Source organism: Garra rufa, chromosome 13 (assembly GCF_049309525.1).
Source record: "Garra rufa chromosome 13, GarRuf1.0, whole genome shotgun sequence".
Taxonomy (NCBI): domain Eukaryota; kingdom Metazoa; phylum Chordata; class Actinopteri; order Cypriniformes; family Cyprinidae; genus Garra; species Garra rufa.
In genome coordinates this window covers 7,886,398-7,905,379 of record NC_133373.1, presented here as the reverse complement: position 1 = coordinate 7,905,379, position 18,982 = coordinate 7,886,398, and the positions used below count along the sequence as shown (strand labels likewise).

The 18,982-nt window shown below is 34.7% G+C and overlaps 1 protein-coding gene across 1 annotated transcript; it reads right to left on the bottom strand.

Moving 5' to 3' along the window:
- Window positions 1–248: 248 nt before the first annotated feature.
- Window positions 249–16,374, bottom strand: ccm2 (CCM2 scaffold protein). Its single transcript, XM_073816440.1, has 10 exons — window positions 16,067–16,374; window positions 8,175–8,351; window positions 5,887–5,970; window positions 5,621–5,804; window positions 5,392–5,522; window positions 4,042–4,177; window positions 3,769–3,826; window positions 3,544–3,685; window positions 3,257–3,395; window positions 249–3,170 (listed from the first exon to the last, which is right to left on the bottom strand). The coding sequence occupies exons 1-10, from the start codon at window positions 16,094–16,096 to the stop codon at window positions 2,884–2,886; spliced, it is 1,368 nt and encodes a 455-aa protein (XP_073672541.1). The 5' UTR covers window positions 16,097–16,374; the 3' UTR covers window positions 249–2,883.
- Between the last annotated feature and the right edge of the window lie 2,608 nt (window positions 16,375–18,982).

Below are 18,982 nucleotides of genomic sequence, written 5' to 3'. Positions count from 1 at the left end.
GTACACGATATAACTACAGAAGAGTCAAGTTTTAAATACAACAAATATGGAAACTCGTTGGTTATTTTTAAACGCGATGCTATTGGTCTAATAGGATTCAATGATCTATGCTAAGCTATGCTAAAAGTGATATTGCCAGAATAGGAGAACGGCTGAATGGATTTCAAAATGGTAAAAATCAACTTATTAACTTGGGGGGAGTTGGAGAATGAGCCTATTTCCAAAAAAAGTGGAGTGTTCCTTTAAGTAGCACTGGCATATTTGTAGCAATAGCCAACAATACATTGTATGGGTCAAAATCATTGATTTTTCTTCTATGCCAAAAATCATTAGGATATTATATCAAAACTTAAATTGATTAATATGCATTGGTAAGAACTTCATTTGGACAACTTTAAAGGTGATTTTCTCAATATTTTGAATTTTTTGCACCTTTAGATTCCAGATTTTCAAATAGCGTCAAAACGCCAAATAATGTCCTATACTTACAAACCATGCTTATTTATTCAGCTTTCAGATGACGTATAAATCTCAAAAACTGACCCTTCTGACAGGTTTTGTTGTCCTGGGTCACAAATAAAGAAGGTAATTGTGTCTTTGTATCTCATATTTCTAATTTTTTTTCTCACAATCAAGATTTATAAACTTGCAATTAAATTATCGTAATTGAGTTATGATTCAACTCTTTGCTCAAAATTCTGAGTTTATATCTCAAAACTGGCACTTTTCACACAGTTCTGAAGTTAGAATTCTCAGAACTGTGAAATAGAAAGTCTAAATTGTAACATATAAACTCTATAAAAACTTTATATGTAACATATCAAATTTAAAAAAAGGCTAACTATGACTTTTTTCTCGCAATCATGAGTTATTCAACACTTTGCTCAAAAATCTCAAAATTCGGATCTTTCACACAGTTCAGAAGTCAGAATTACAAGATATAAACTTAGAATCGCCAAATAAAAACTTGAAATTCTGAAAAAAAAAGTCTAAATGGTGAGATATAAACTCACAACTGAGAGAAAAAAACGGTAGTTTTGACTTGTTCATTTCATAATTCTGACTTTTTTCTCACAACTGAGATTTATAAACTCTGAATTAAATCAGCATTCTGAGTTATTCAATTCTTTGCTCAAAATTTGGACATTTCTACACAGTTCTGAAAATAAAATTGCACGATATAAACTTGCAATTATGAGAAAAAAGTGAACTCTAAGATACAAAGTTGTAATTACCTTTTTATTTTTTTAAATAAAAAAGGCTAATTGTGACTTTCTCATATTTCTTCTCACAATCAAGATCTATAAACTGACAATTCAATTTTTGTCAGAATTCTGAGTTATCATTTAACTCTGCAAAATATAAACTCAGAATTGACTTGCAATTCTTAGAAATACATATGAAATGTGAAATATAAATGTATAAAATGTATAATTGTGACTATATATTGTTAAAAAGGATAATTGTGATTTGGAACTGCTAGATATAAACTCAGAATTGCAAGGTATACAAACTCACAACTGAGAGAAAAAAAATCCTAATTGGGACTTTGTGTTTTTAAAAAGGCAATTGGGACTTTATATCTCATAATTCTTACTTTTGTCTCACAATTGAGATTTATATACTCAGAATTATGAGTTATCATTCAATTATTTTAGTTTATATCTCAAAATTCTGACTTTTCATGCAGTTCTAAGTCAGAATTGCAAGATAAACTTGCAATCTAGAGAAAGAAGTCTGAATTGTGAGATATAAACTCATGACTGAGAAAAATAAATGAGAACTGTAGCTTTTTGTTTAAAAAGGGTAACATTTGTATCTTATAATTCTTTCTTCTCACAATTCAGATTTATAAACTAGTTATTTAACCCTTTGCTCAAAATTTAGATTTTATATCTCAAAATTCTGACTCTTTTTCACAGATCTGAAGTAAATTTGCAAGATATAAACTTGCAATTAAGAGAAAATTGCAAATATATAAATACTTTGAGATATACATTCAAAACTGAGAGAAAAAATTCATAACAGTGACTTTTTATACTTTAAAAAAGGATAATTGTGACTTTTTATCTCATAATTCTTGCAACTGAGTTATAAACAAAAGTTAAGCAAATTTAAGTTAACCTCTCACAATTGACTTTTTCTCAGAACTGTGAGTTTGTATCATTTGACCTGCAATTCTAAAGTCAAAACATAAATATATTCCAAAAATACCAAAATATATTCCAAGTTTTTAAAATTTTGACTCTTAACAAATCTGACTCAAGTCAATAGCGAGATGCTACCTTGCATTTACAGTAAAAGTCTGAAAAGTGGGATAAAAAGTTGCAATTACCTTTATTTAAAAAAAAAAAAAAAAAAGGTAATTATGACTTTATCTCACAATTTATTTCGCCAACTAACTGTTATAAACTCACAATTGTCAGTTGACATTTTGCAATTCTGACTGAACTCTGATTTCTACATTTCTCAGAATTGTCTCGGGAAAATGTCAGGATTGTGAGATAAAAGGGTCGCAATTACCTGTTTTATTCTGCGATGGAAATAAGCTTCCATACAGATCAGTGTGAAAGTGCAACATCTACCAGCAACAAGATTTCTCATCAGTGGTAGCAGATACTGCCAATAAACATCCCAGAAGAAACCAACTGCTGTCTACAGCAATAGATCCTTCAATCACAGGTCCTGAAAATAACAATTGTCAAATCTGAAAAATCCAGTTGTGTTAATATGGCACAACATATAAAAATAAGGATAATGGCCAGGAAGTGGTATCCATACAGTATCCAAACTCCAGCATTGTCATATTTGAAGGACAGCAATATGGACCAACGGCCCATGTGATTATCTCAAGTGGTGATTGGCTAAAGCGAGTTCCCGACATCAAGACGACACGCCGTCCTGGTCCATACTGCTTCCTAACGCTTCAATGTCATTGCTTATGTCTGAAATCATGCGGTCCCACTCATCGCCCTCAGAGGTGCCCGTTCCTTCATCCGAACCGCCCGCAGCACCGTTTCCATTAGTGGTGGAGTCTGACGCAGAGCTCGTCGTACGTTTGTAACGGCCAAAGCTGTCCGTTATGATGCCGCGGCCGTCCTTCACGCCGATGGTTTCCAAAAAGTTCTCAAAGTGCTGGCTGTCCTTCTCAGGAATGAAAGGCCGCAGTCCTGGAGTGGAGAAAACGCAAGTGAATTCAACAAATGAAGAAAAAATATGAGGCTTAATGAGAGTTAAACCACAACATGTAACTAACCAAGGAGGAGGAACTTCCTGCTGTCTCCGTAAAGCTGACGCAGGTTGATACAAAACTCATGGATGGAGGCTCCGTTTCTGTACTCGCGTAACAGTGTGGCAAACTGCTGGATCTCCTGAGATGACAGCTTTGTCCTTAACTGTTAAAGAAGATGACAGTAAGTGTAAAAATTGTATCTGAAATGCATGATGGGATCATTCAACATGCAAAAACTAATTATAGACTCAGAAGAAAGAGAAACTAACAGACATCTAAATGTCTTTGTATATACTTCACTCTGCACTCACTGTGGTCATGTAGTCTTGTAGCAGTTCAGCAGCTGTTGTGCTTAGTTCACTGTCACTGGCTGTTATGGTTTGTGGTGAGGCCGGGGTGGAAGAGGGGGAGGGGCTTGATGAAAGCCCTGCCTCTAGAGAACTCTGGAATGAACTGTGATTGGACAAAAATGCTTTGATTGCTCAATTCAACAGATAAAATGGCACAAGTGCAGAGGAACGTTGAACAATACTCACAATGTGCTTGCCTCGGTCTCAAACACTTCTTTGACATCTACTTTGCTCGAGGAGTCTTCTTTTATTGAAAAAAACAGGGAAAGTATTTAGAAATATTTTGTTTTGCTACAAGGCCAGTGTGATATTAACAGACTAAGCTTTAGGAAGCATAAATATGGTTCCAATGAACCACCCCAGATTAAATAGTGATGTGAAATTGACTGTGGTCTGTGGTTTTGGGCAAGTACAAATTTACTGGGAAATCCCAAGATGATGAAGCCGTTGCCTACTCACCGCTGCAGATCGAGAGATGCCTGATGGGTGTTGTGGCTCCATCGAAGATGGCCCTGTCCAGGAAGTCAATGGTGGACTCTGTATAGACGATCTGGAAGACTTGACTGAGTAGAAGACAAAGCTCCTCTGCTGCAGCCTGCAAAACAAGAGTTTACGATAATCAATCCACTGCTGCTTTTGTTAAAGGAGAAGTTCACTTCCAGAACAAAAATTTACAGATAAATTACTCTCCCTTACTCACCCTTGTTGCCCAAGATGTTCGTGTCTTTCTTTCTTCAATCGTTAAGAAATTATGTTTTTTGAGGAAAAAATTACTTGAATGTTCTCCATGTAGTGGACTTCTATGGTGCCCAAGAGTTTGAACTTCCAAAATGCAGTTTATGCATTTGATCTCAGCCGAGAAAGAAGGGGCTTATATAGCGAAACAATTAGTTAATTTCTTAAAAAAAAAATTAAAAAAAAATATTTCTCTACTTTTTAACCCATTCATGACAGCTAGGGTATGTCGAAAAAGTAATTTTCTCCTCCAACTTAAATATCGCCCTACATCGCTGTTTTACCTTTTTTTTGTAAAGGGTGCTTGACCCTCCTTGCGCATTTACTTTGTAAACACTGGGTTGATACTTCTGCAGCGATGTAGGACGATTTTGAAGTTGGAAGAGAAAATGAGATTGGAGTTTTTCAACATACCCTAACTGTATCGCAGAGCTAGACAAGAAGAGCATTTGAGGTTAAAAAGTATATCAATTGTACATTTTCTTAGAAAATAACCAATCGTTTCACTAGATAAGACCCTTCTTCCTCAGCTGGGATCATTTAGAGCCCTTTGAAGCTGCATTTAAACTGCATTCGGGAAGTTCGAAGGCACCATAGAAGTCCACTATATGGAGAAAAATCCTGAAATGATTGCCTAAAAAAACTATTTACAACTGAAGAAAGAAAGACATTAACATCTTGTACGACAAGGGAGTGAGTAAATTATCTGTAATTTTTTGTTCTGGAAGTGAACCTTTCCTTTAACATGGCAAGTAACAGTACATTGCATTGGAAAGGCCATGTGTGGTTAGTTCTTCGTCTGTGTACTTTGGTTCAGAAAAACTTGGTTTGACTTTCTTTGCACATTCGCTTTGTAAACATGGGGTTGGTACTTCTGCAATTTAAACCCTCAACCTATTGATACCCATTGAAGTCCACTATATAGAGAAAAAAACCTGGAATATGTTTTTTTTTTTTACTTTTTTCGACTGAGGAAAGAAAGACATGAACATCTTGGATGACATGGGGTTGAGTAAATTATCAGGAAACTTTTATTCTGAAAGTGAACTATTCCTTTAAATGACCAAAGCTAACCTTGTTGTCGACGGCCAGCACAAGCAAGCAGCAGACCTCCACAAGCACAGCTCCACTCTCCGAAAGAGAGCTCAGAGTAGGAGATTTTGACATCTCTGTACTATGACATGGAGAACCACCAGGCTCCTGAGCTGCAAGCACAAATCATACTCCATTACTATCCCAAATTATTATACTTAGAATCCGTGTTTCCGTTTAGCTTTTTGTGTAATGCTCGACCACCGTGTACCTGTTTTTAGCACCACGAGGTGGAGTGAGTCGTCTCTGATGTAGGACACAGCTGCGATGTCATGGATGGGCACGCGAAGAATGATGTCTTCTCCGTCGCGCCACACGAGCTTCACATTGTATGCCGACAAACTAACAACAGCATCCTGCTCTGATGTCAGCTGGCCTGCCAACTGATGAGACTTCTGCATAACACACAAGAGAACCAATATGGGAATTTATCCTCATATTGCAAAATAAGGCAATGTCAGTGACTGTCACTCTTACCCTGGCATTGTCAATAAGCTGCAGAACTTCTGTTCGGCTGGAGGGATTCAAATATCCAGGAACTGAGGTCAGCTGTCCCAGATACTGTAATAGTAATAACAATAATAATGATATAAAGACTTTCTAGAAAACAATATCGCTTTAGAGAGCATGATAACCAGAAAAATAATGTAAAAACAAATATTTACTTTACACCAAGAGACTGCACTGAGGTTCTAAGTAGTTGTTTTATTTTATTATGAACTTTTTTTTGGAAGTCCCTAACTAGCTAGAAAGGATCAGCATAACAGTGGAAACAATGGCGTCTCATTATTTGTCCAAACTGCAAATAGAAGCGGACCAAGTACAAAACCACCTGAGAGAGCTTTCTGACCCGGCATAGACAACAATACAACGGAAATATTTGATGGCCCAGAAAGGTAGTAAGAGCATCATTAAAATAGTCCATTTGACATCAGTGGTTCAGCCGTAATGTTATGAAGCTACACTGTAAAAAAAAAAAAAAAAAAGCTGATTCAACTTAAAAAAGTAAGTGTTTATGCTACCTTAAAATTTTAGTTTAGTCAACGCGAAATGTTAAGTTGTACAACATGAAAACTTGGATATTTGAGTTGAGTAAACGTAAAATTTTAAGGCAGCACGAACACTTTAAGTTGAAACTATTTTTTTTTTTTTTTTTTTTACAGTTATTGTTTTCTTTGCACACATTATTTTCGTAGCTTCAAAACATTACGGTTGAACCATTGATGTCACGTGGACTATTTTAACAATGTCCTCACTACCTTTCTGGGAAACATTTCAGTTGCATTGCTTTCTATGCAGGGTCAGAAAGCTTTAGGATTTCATCAAAAATATCTTCATTTGTGTTCTAAAGATAAAGATTTGATTGAATGCACTGCCTTTGTTGGCAACACAAAAAATATGGGGCATGTGTTTTTTCTCTCTTTGCTAAGAGCTTTTTCCCCTCCCAAACAAAATGATAAAATAACGGTAAAATTACCACATAATACAATCGGGTCATTCCGTGTCAACTCAACCGATTTTTGATTTTGCTAATATTTGTTCTGAAGAAAGATAAACATGTATAGTGATGAAAGCCAAAATAGTAAATGTCATGGACGAATATTTACTGAGTAATCCACTATTTTGTAGAAGGGGGTCAAAATGGCAATTTTCACCTGAGATGTAGAGTCAAATTATCATAACGTTATTTTTACACAGAGATTGGTAGGTCTATTAGTAAAATCTGTTGATTTGAGCAATCTTAGTTGCATTATCTACAAATGGTGAGCATTTAAAAATAGGGAAACAGCTCTTTTCAAGTTTTTTTCTCCAAAGTTTGCTGGCCTGTAACTCAAGAAGTATTAAATACATTGTAATGCCCTTTTAGATATTGGGTCTTAACAAACATTCCTTTTGGCATCTTTAATTTTAAGACCCTACATAGGTTCGAGATATACTCTCATTAATGCATGGTATTCTTATGAATGAACATTGAAGAATGACATGGAAGAGAAAAAAAATATTGAATAGTCTTTATTGTTGTTTTCTTTGCACACAACAACTGATGTCACACTTACTATCTTTCTGGGCACATTTCAGTTGCATTGCTGTCTATGCAGTGTCAGAAAACTTTAGGATTTCATCAAAATAAAAATCTTTATTTGTGTTCTAAAGATTAAGATTTGATTGGATGCATTGCCTTTGATGGCAACAAAAAAAATAGGGGCATGTGTTTTTTCTACCTTTGCTAAAAGCTTTTTCCCACCAAACAAAATGATAAAATATGACCACATAATACAATCTGGTCATTCCGTGTCAACTCAGCTGGAGGTCCCTGTAACTCAAGAAGTTTTAAACATATCTTAATGCCCTTTTAGATATTGAGCCTTAAGCTTTCATTTTGGCATCTTAATTTTTAAGGCCATACATGTTCAGTTCCAGAGATATTAAAATTTCAATTTGGCTCCAGGAATAAATTGTTCAAATGTACAGATTTTCAGTGGTCAAAAAATCAAAAATGGGTCAGTTTTAATGCTTTTCTTTTGAAGAGGCAGGTCTAAAGAACAAATAATGTTGATCTTACCCCATTTTTGAATGGCCACCATTAGCACATATTCCAAAAAAGATGCTGCTGCCATATTTCTGAAGTCATTTTTAATCCCCTGTAATTTGGCTCTGAATCTCTTGCCATTTTGACCCACCTCTACAAAATAATGGCTTACTCAGTAAATATTCATCAAGTTTTTGGAATTTGATTGCAACACGCAACGACTAAATAGCAATACCTTAACTTCTTTCTCAATGTAGTCATTGAGCAGAATGTCTGGATCAATCCGGTGATCCGGGAGAGAGAGGGAGAAGGTGTGGAGGGCCCTGCGCTCGGTGGACTTCTCCAGAGCCTTCTTATCTCTCCCCTTCTCACCCTTCAGAAACACCCGCTTGAATGGAGACACAATACCTGGCTGAAAAAAAGAAAGAGAGAAAGAGGAAATCATATCACGACCAGAGGAAGTCAAAAAGCAAGAGATTTTTTTATGAGTTTGGTCAGTGGCTAGTTGTGGCAAAATGATTCTTGCTGATACACTTCACACTGACATACTGGATTTCCACTGACGACATCTTTGAATTCTGTTCTGGACTGATGGGGCAACTGTTACTACAACAAGCTTGTAAGCCTGTAACATCAGCCGCCATAGATGTGCCAGTTATGTTGAATTAGGTTTTGCAATATGCAGTTTCCCAGCATAAATAGATGCATTAACATGCTGTTAACACTCATTCCCCTTCACATGCACTACTGGCTTAAAAACATCAACATTATCAACTAGTCTCAGCACTACATTGGCTTGAGGGCTTTTATGAAACCTTACACCTTTGCAAAGCATAATGAGATCGACATTCATGGAAAAAGGCTGCTACTTACTCTGTGGTAAACCTAACCACTAATGTCAGCTTGCTATCCAACAGAAAAGTCTCTAAGCTCTTGGAAGTAGTTAAGGCTGAAACCTAGAGGCGGATTGAAGGCAACCACGCTGTATTTCAAAGTGAACAGCATACTAAAATTACGGTTAAGGAAAGAAGCCCTACCTCTGTCTCCATGATCAGTCGTTTCGACAGCACAATGGAAACGGGCGGCGCACGACAGCTGTCCGATACAACAGTCGACTACCGTTGCACGCTGCTCTCAAAACAGGTTGCATGTGGCTTGTGACAAATGAGGGCTAACTCCTTCAAAGCAGCAAGAGAAACCACACCCCGCGACACACACGTGTCCCTTCATACAAACACTCACGTTAAGCCTCAAGCTATAGTTCATGCAATCAGGAAGAACAGAAACCACCATTTCCTGTGATGAAACACTCAAACAACTTTAAAAAGGTACGTGAAACTGCCATCCTGACCTGCATTGAGTTGATCTTTAATAATGCCATTGTGTTTAAATGACTGCTTTGAGGAAACAGGACTTCAGGTGTGTGTGTATATACACTAGTAGGTACAAAACACTTGGCTGGATGGGAAGTAATTAATAAAAAGGACCTGCCAAATATAATTATCCCATTTAGAGTAGAATAAAACAAACAGTCCAGAAGTCTATTAAAGTTAAGCCAAATCCAAATCCAAGTATATGGCTCTTGACAATAACTAAATAAATATTAATATTGTACTATACGCATTTTTTTTTATAGGTCTGACATTTTATATCCACCAAGGAGTCTTTGGCCTGAAAATGGTGAATGGAGGTCTGATGTAAAGTATTCAAAAACATCCCACGCAGCCTAGAATATCAAAGCTAAATCATAGCTTTCGATGTTTTCACATGGGAGCAATGAATCCATGATGTATTCTGTCTCAGACATGACTAATTCTCTCACATACTAAATTATTGAACAGTCAAAGAAGGAGACACTACAGGAACATCAACATTTCATGAGTCTGTGTCCTTCTGAAATTTCAGAAAACAAGGCGTACAGGTAATCCTCACCTGGATTAAAAAGACATACCATTTAAAATTTCTGTGTCAGTAAGATTTTTTTTTTTTTTTTTAAAGAAATACTTTTATTCAGCCAAGACACATTAAATCATGGAAGCCTGTTTCCCGCCACTGAATAAAAAAATACAACTCGCTATTTAGTATTTACAACTTGCAATTCTGAGAAAGAAATTCTGAAAAAAAAAAACAACAGACTGATATGTTCTCAGAATTACAAGTTTAAATCTCACTTCTTAAATTCAGTTCTGACTTAACTCGCAAATTATATAAAAATCACAATTCTGAGAAAAAAAGTCATAGTTGTGAACTCTTAACTGTGAGTTCATATCACGCAATTCTGACTTTAGAACTCACAACTGAATTTATATTACACAATTCTGAGGAAAAAAAGTCTGAATTATTAGTTTGTCACGCAATTCTGAGAAAGAGAAAGTCTGAATTATGAGTTTATATCATGCAACACTGACGTTAGAATTCACAATTCATATAAACTTGCAAAAAAAGTCATAATTATGAGTTTATGTCTTGCAATTCTGACTTTAGAACTCACAACTGAGTTTATATCACACGATTCTGAGGAGAAAAGTCTGAATTATTAGTTTATGTCACGCAATTCTGAGGAAAAAAGTCTGAATTATGAGTTTTATAGCTCGCAATTCTGACATTAGAACTCACAACTGATTCATATCACACAATTTTAAGGAAAAAAGTCTGAATTATGAGTTTATATCTTGCAATTCTGACTTTAGAACTCACAACTGAGTTTATATTACACAATTCTGAGGAAAAAAGTCTGAATTATGAGCTTATATCTCGCAGTTCTGACTTTAGAACTCACAACTGAGTTAATGTCACGCAATTCTGAGGAAAAAAGTCTGAATTATAAGTTTATATCTCGCAATTCTGACTTTAGAACTCACAACTGAGTTCATGTCACGCAATTCTGAGGAAAAGTCTGAATTATGAGTTTATATCTCGCAATTCTGACTTTAGAACTCACAACTGAGTTCATGTCACGCAATTCTGAGGAAAAAAGTCTGAATTATGAGTTTATATCTCGCAATTCTGACTTTAGAACTCACAACTGAGTTCATGTCACGCAATTCTGAGGAAAAAAGTCTGATTAATGAGTTTATATCTCGCAATTCTGACTTTAGAACTAGGGATGCACCGAATATTCGGCCACCGAAAATGTTCGGCCGAAAATGGCCCAAAAGGGCATTTTCGGTGTTCGGCCGAAAGACTTTTATCACCGAAACAACACGGCCAAAACAGAAACCGCAACCTGCACGTGCTTGTCTGAAGCAACACATCTGCGGTGTGGACGTATATCAGTATATCCGAGCAAGACCCACGGATAGCGATTTGCAAAACATGTAATGCCGAAGTTTCAAGAGGGTGTGTGTGTCTGCAGTCGTGCGGGCAGCCAGTGATGAGAGCAGAGAAAGAGACAGATGTAGCTTTCAGTGAGTGAAAAACAATGGCTTTACGTTGGTGTTACGTCACAATATTTTAAAGATTTGTCCTTTCTATATACTGTATTTTTTATAAATATTTATCTTTTAAACCATGGAGGTGAGCCAATGGATATCACACAAGCAACGTGAAACGGTTTCAACGGCAACAACATAAACAAACGTTACTGCGCATGAGCGCTTTTGTGGCCCAAACTTAACTTCCGGTATACATCCAAATAGAATCAATAACAACAGCTAAATCCTTCTAGAGTAGATTATTTTTTTAATAACAAGCGAAATATGTTGGCTGCGTAAATTAGACTGATTTATTAAAAATAAATCAAACTCATTACTTCCCAGTAGGAGGTGCTTTAAGTAATGGCCATAGACAAAGCAGCTCTTAATTTAAAAACGCTGCCTTATGCAGGATGAAATGAAAATGACATTTTCTAAAGACAGTCTTTCTTCAGAAATACAGTGATATAAAAACACCCACGCCTGGGTTTGATTTTTAAACGTGTATTACGTTTATTCAACGAAGTCTATTAACAGATTAATGAATTAGTCTATTAATTCCAATTTCCAATTGGAAAATCAGTCGGTTTTTATATCGTGGCAGGTCGCCACAAATAAATAAATGTTTGGGAAACACATACCACAGCACAATAACCTGAGACCAACTTCATTACTCATTATTAGCTGCGTTTGTAGCCCGCGACACGAACCAGACAGATAAACAAACACAGACCGGAAGTTAATTTAGGTCCAGGCGCGTGCGCCCGATGAAACCGTCTATATGTGAAAGTGAAAGTGAAAACTGACAGTGCTTTCAGCATCTGACGTGCACATTCTCTCAGAGACAATAAGAGGCGATTATACTTTATATGCTGATATTAAATTAGTCCCCTTAATATTTTTCTTGTGCCCTGAACATGGTGGGAAAAAAATAAAAAGAAACGTATTTTGTGTAAGGTTTGTTTTTTGAAAGACTTAAATAAAGCTCTTAATTTTCATTGATGACTGCAGTTTTATTTAGGGGCTAAGAAAGTCTTAATTATGATTTCAGGTGGTCTTAAATGTGGGGACTGAAAGACAAGAATTGCGATGAAACTTCAAAAGGCTATCCATTGAATAAATATGAGCGCTGCACGTTTCAAAGTCATTTGCTGCGCTGCTTTGTGTAATATTATTCTGACAGCGCCTCCCGCTGGAAGAGAAAAGCATAGAGTTGTAAATGTGAACTGATGGATCCACAAGATAATGTGTTATAAAAATGTAAACAATTTAAACAAAGGCAGTAAAATATATGTATATGTTATTTAAGTAATATAATATTTGATTGATAACAATTATTGGTTAAATTAATATAATTGATTTATTCTTTGAAACTTTAATATTAATTTCTAGTAAAAATATTAATATTAAAAACTAGTTCAGTGTTAAATAAATATTTTGAAATTGTATTTTTGTTATTTTATTTCTCTGAAAAGCAATGCAAAATAGTAAAAAGCAAATTTCTACTATTTAATTATTGTAATGGTGAAAAAATTGGCAAAATAAATGGAAACACTGCATTCGGTATTCGGCCTTCGGCCAAGCATTTCATTATTATTCGGCTTCGGCCAAGAATTTCATTTCGGTGCATCCCTATTTAGAACTTTAGATTCTGAGGAGAAAAGTCTGAATTTTTAGTTTATGTCACGCAATTCTGAGGAAAAAAGTCTGAATTATGAATTTTATAGCTCGCAATTCTGACATTAGAACTCACAACTGATTCATATCACACAATTTTAAGGAAAAAAGTCTGAATTATGAGTTTATATCTTGCAATTCTGACTTTTCACAACTGAGTTAATGTCACGCAATTCTGAGGAAAAAAGTCTGAATTATGAGCTTATATCTCGCAGTTCTGACTTTAGAACTCACAACTGAGTTAATGTCACGCAATTCTGAGAAAAAAGTCAGATTTGTGAGTTTATATCTCACAATTCTGACTTCATTTCTCAGAATATATCATGCAACACTGACTTTATAACTCGCATATAAACTCACAATTCTGAAGAAGAAAAAAAAGTCAACATGAGTTTATATGTCGCAGTTCTGACTTGATAACTCTGAGAAGAATTTTATTCAGTGGCAGAAACAGGCTTCCATATTAAATTGATTAAAGAATTAAGGTATTTATAATGTTACAAAAGACCTGTATTTCAAATAAATGGTGTTCATTTTCATTTCATCAAAGAATCCTGAAAAATGTATCATGGTTTGGTTTCCACAATATTAGTAGGTACAGCACTGATAATAATAAAAATGTTTCTTAAACATCAAATCTGCATATTAGAATGATTTCCGAAGGATCATGTGGTACTGAAATCTGGAATTTTAAACTGTAATAAGATTTCACAATATTACTGTTTTACTGTATTTTTGAGCACAAGGGACATCTTTAAAAATCATTTTAAAAATCTCACTGACCCTAAACTTTTGAATGGTGGAGTATATAAAAAAACGTTTCCTACAAGTTCAGTGTTTGTTTCTTTTAGGTTTAACAAAAGCTGGTGTTTACATTACCAAGCAATCACAAAAAAACAACTGCTGTTTAAGTTTTGCAAACCCTGATTTCAATTATACAACTATTTAGTACCCTAAGTGTGGATTTGCAGTGCGTTTTCAAATGGTTATTAATATAAAACAAACTGACCAGGCAAACCCATTCACACTTTTTTTTTTCCCACACTGATTTTGGCAGTAAGTGACTCAATGCCTCCACCCTGTGGCCAGTTGGGCAAACTGATCCTCTCAGCTAAATCAACCAAAACATTCATTAAACAACAAAGTTAAGGTAACTGACTGAAATCCCAACCTTTGAAAGATTACACAACGTTCTAAAAATAAAACTTTGAAAACTGATTTGCTTTGACTGAAAAAAAAAGCATCCGCTGCACAGTGGTGATTAAGAGGCAGACACAGGGAGCGTCACTTCCTGTTGAAATCTTTGGAGAACCCAACCCTCCATTCTCCCCTGAGTCTGAGGAGGAAAGTCTGAGCTCGGCATGGAAACACCTCCCTACAAAAACGCTGATCTGATAGGAAAGGTCACATCATACGAGCCCTGTCTGTGATCCTGACATTCCTCACATCAGATAACACCGTTCCTGAAGGCTTATTAGCAAATACGTTATTCGCTACATAGACCTAATGGAAGAGGGTTTTTTTATTTATTTATTTTTTAGGTCTGATCGTTTTATTTTAACAATTAATGCTCAAAAATGTGTAAATTATAACCTTAATTTTGTAACCATACTCAAATCACAAACAAAATAGATTTGTAGAGCCACAGTTTAGAAATCTCTGCTCAGAGAGTAGAGCTAAAATATAGAGGTTATCATCTTTAATAATGATAATATACATTTGTCTGTGTGTGTATATATATATATATATTGTGCAAGTTTTTGTTACAAAAATTCTTATTACCATTATATATAATATTTATTAATGATGCATGTGTAGATATATAATATAGAAATTTACATGTACATATATATAGAAATGTACATAAAGATATATAGAGAGAAATATACATATATACAAATGTGTGTGTGTGTGTGTGTGTGTGTGTGTGTGTGTGTATGTATATATATATATATATATATATATACGTAAATTTCTACATATATGTAAATTTCTCTCTCAGTCTATATATATATATATATATATATATATATATATATATATATATATATATATATATATATATATAACTTAAAAAAAATCACGTTTTTTCATTATGCATTCCAGTTGGGTTATTTTGATATAAAGTAAACTTAATATAAAAGTAACTAACACAATAAAAAGATTAAAAAAACAAGAATTAAAAACAAAACTGAGCTATTTTTGCAAATAAACTGCAGTTGGGTTATTTTGACAAAGAAAATTTGATATTTAGTAATATATAAAAGTAACACAACAAAACACAAAAACATGATTTAAAAAAAAATCATTTTTCACCTTCTAATTTTTCACCTTCTAATTTTAGGTTCACAACTTAAAATGTATTAAGATCTATATGTTCTTTTGCAGGTTTGCTATTTTATGTTTATATATATATTTGTTACAATGTAAAATTCCACTATTTGTTATGATCATATGTATTTTGAAATTCAGTGTAGACATATTTATTAATTGTAGGACCATGCTGCGATACTATGGGTGTAGTTTATAAATCTGTGAGCAGTAACTAAAAGTATATTTGACAAAAAAAAAATAAAGATAAACAGACAGCACAGATTAGAAAATGCAGGTAACGTTACAGTTTATCTCATTTTTTTTTTCTACGTGGCCATAGAGGGGCTCTGTAAATCTCTGACTGAAGTATGAGAGAGATATTAAATGCCATAAAGAACCTCTGAAGAAAATGACAAGCGACAGATATGACAATCACAGAAAAGTCACATGCTGAGATTCTGTTTATTTTGGGTGATGCGCCTCAATACCGCGACTATAAACCACCAGCAATTCACGTCCTTATCTAGTCAGGTTACGAAAAAGCGGGTAGAGACTCCTCTAAGTATCATTAGTGATATAAATAAGATGTAAGAGTTTTTACTAAGGATGAGGAGAAATACTAAAGCTGATTATCCGTGGTTAGGCCAACACTTCTCAGCTAATGTTAATAACAGGTTTGTGGATCATGCGCGTGAACGCCAAAACTATTACAGTGTTGACTTACCTTTTTGACTTTCTTAACGTCATCCTCCATCTCTATGTACAAATGCTCTTCATTTTAACTGTATTAGATCCAGTGATGTCCACGAGTTCAGTGCCATCTGCCTCATACACGTCCACGGTGGCGCTTTACCGATCTAAACTAAACAAAACACCGATCCAAATCACGTGTCCGTGGATCGGAAATAAACCACTGGCCTTCTTAATCGTGATAAAAATCGTGATTTATTCGGAAGGGCACAGAGAGCGATAAAATGTCATAAAATAAAACAAAAACAGCAACAAACTTTTCAATCCTGCCGCCATTTTGGGCGTAGGACGTCTACCCATAGTGCTTTGCGAGACAAACAGAAAACCCCATAAGCGCATATTAAACTACCAACTAAATGCGTACGGTCTCATTAGTAAAGCCTGAGAATTAAAGGTTTAGTTGAGTATGTTTTAGATTGTGTATGTTTTATTGTAACATAATGCTAAGTCTGTTCCCAGTGCAGTGGCTTTTTGAAAAAGGGGACTGGGACTCACTAGGGGGCCTCAGCAAACTTCTGAAAAAGCTACAGGAAGACTTAAATAATTATTCACAACTGTTTACCTTAATTAAAATGGCAAAAACATCTCACAATGTTTATTTTGAGCCTATAACGTGACATACATACCAGTCAAAAGATTTTTAATCTCTTTCGCTCACTAAGTGTGCATTTGATCCAAAAATGTCAAATATGTTTACTTTTTAAAATAACTGCTTTCTGTTTAAATATATTTTAAAACGTAATTTATTTCTGTGATTTCAAAGCTGAATTTTGGCCTCATTACTCCAGTCTTCAGTGTCTGGTATGCTGGTTTGCTGCTCAAGAAACATTTATTATTATCAATATTTGAAACAGTCGAGTATATTTTTTCAGGATTCTTTGAGGAATAGAAAGATACAAAGAACAGTATTTATCTTGGAGTCAGTATAATTATTTTAATCTCTTTTTTTGGGAAAGAAATTATAGAAATGAATACCTTTATTTAACAAGGATGCTTTAAATTCATCAAAAGTGATGATAAAGGCATTTCTAATGTTACAAACGAGTTCTGTTTCAGAAAAATGCTGTTCATCAAAGAAACCTGAAAAAAATTCTACTCAGCTATTTTCAACATAATATTAATAATAATTGCTTTTTTTGAGCAGCAAATCAGAATATTACAATGATTTCTGAAGGATCTGGAGTAATGATGCTATAAATTCAGCTTTGAGATCACATAAATTACATTTTAAAGTAGATTTAAATAGAAAACAGTTATTTTAAATAGTCAAAATATTTCGACATTTTACTGTTTTCGCTGCACTTTAGATCAAATAAATGCTGACTTTAAAACATTAAAAATCGTATACTGTTGAAAAACTTTTGACTGGTGGTGTACTTCTAATCTGAATTTTTTTATTTGTCTTTATTGATGGATTTACTCAATTATTTTAGTCGATTGATTTGTCACCTGATATAACCAATCAGACCCCCCTCATTTCAGTTATGAATTCTGAATACATAGTAAATTTTCTTCACGGTAATCCGATTGAAGCAATTTGATGATAAAAATGAATTATAATAATGTAATATCTTTATTAAACAACAATTTGTTACTCTGGGAAATCTATCTCTATCATATCAGTATACATTCACATACACATCTGAACATATACATTAGTATATAACCACTTTGATCTGTCATTGGGCAAATTCGGCATAAACATAAAGCATACAGTTTCGTATATAGGTACTCACTTTCAAATACTATACTTATTTTTCCAGTCTTCAGTGATGAACAGTCTCGTATATAGATCTACAGTAAGGCTCGACATATTCTTTTTTTTTTTTTTTTGTCAATATGATATTCCCTTTTTCACCTAAAAACCAAAGTTTACAAAAACAACCGTAGCACCATATGTTGTCAGTGTTAGTCATATTTTTCCCAAAAATAAAGTCTAATGCATTACTAGACATCGGGTTTGTTCTCAAATAATGGCAATCAAACAAAACCATTTACTTTCATTTGTATTTGACAACATCAAAGAAATCTTTTTTTTGTTTTTCTCAACATAAGTAATAAGTACAGTCAGTTATGAAAAAAAGAGAAATGTTACAGATAGTAGCAAATCATTTGCTTGATAACGTTGTGCCTTCGTTCTTTAACACCCCGTGTGAGAAATACAATGACGATCTAACACAATCTGTTTTACAGGTAGTTTACCCGTGACCAACAGCATGGAGAACAACTCTAAAATCAGCAGCAATTCATCTGACAACCATAATCATTAATAAGATCATTTTCCAACAAAATATACAGCCAGATCTACAATAACAGAAGAAATACACATAGGTTTTAGGACATAGAGATGACAGGAATATACAACACAGCAATCACCTTCTATATGTTCAGCGATCCCTTACTTTTAGGCCTGTAGATGAATGTCAAAATGATGCATTTTCATCTTTTTTTCTCTTAAGAGAAATCCTAGTGCAGATTCTAAGCGCCTAAACATATTTGTTTAAAACAAATATACATAAACGGGGAAGAAGTAAAAAATAAACATATTCGCTGCACCAGTGCTTCGTCGTACAGCTCGAAACATAATAAATGGCACCATATTTCAAAGAGAGATGTTTGGCTGTAAACTGTGTTGAGGTGCTTGTTCTTCCAGAGAGGAAAGTGTCCGTGAGCTTAAAGAGGCAGGTCTATCGGACGGTGGCCTTGCTTAGTGAGCCACGACTGGGGTCCTGCGGTCCACATTCGTGGTAGCACCGTTAGAATATGTTGATAAGCACCAGGTCAAGAAACAAAAATGCACCGTTTTGTGGTTGTTTCGTCATCAGAACTTTTGGCTCTATATCACACCATTGCGAAACCACTGCACAGAATTGGATTTGATGAGCGTGTC

What these genes read in the sequence shown, in the direction of transcription:
- ccm2 (XM_073816440.1), bottom strand. Translation starts at nt 16,096, where the DNA reads ATGGAGGATGACGTTAAGAAAGTCAAAAAG. An exon ending in ACATTGAGAAAGAAGTTAAG is followed by an intron (nt 5,971 to 8,174) that starts GTATTGCTATTT and finishes TTACTATTACAG; the next exon opens with TATCTGGGACAGCTGACCTC. An exon ending in CAGGAAGTTCCTCCTCCTTG is followed by an intron (nt 3,171 to 3,256) that starts GTTAGTTACATG and finishes TCTCCACTCCAG; the next exon opens with GACTGCGGCCTTTCATTCCT.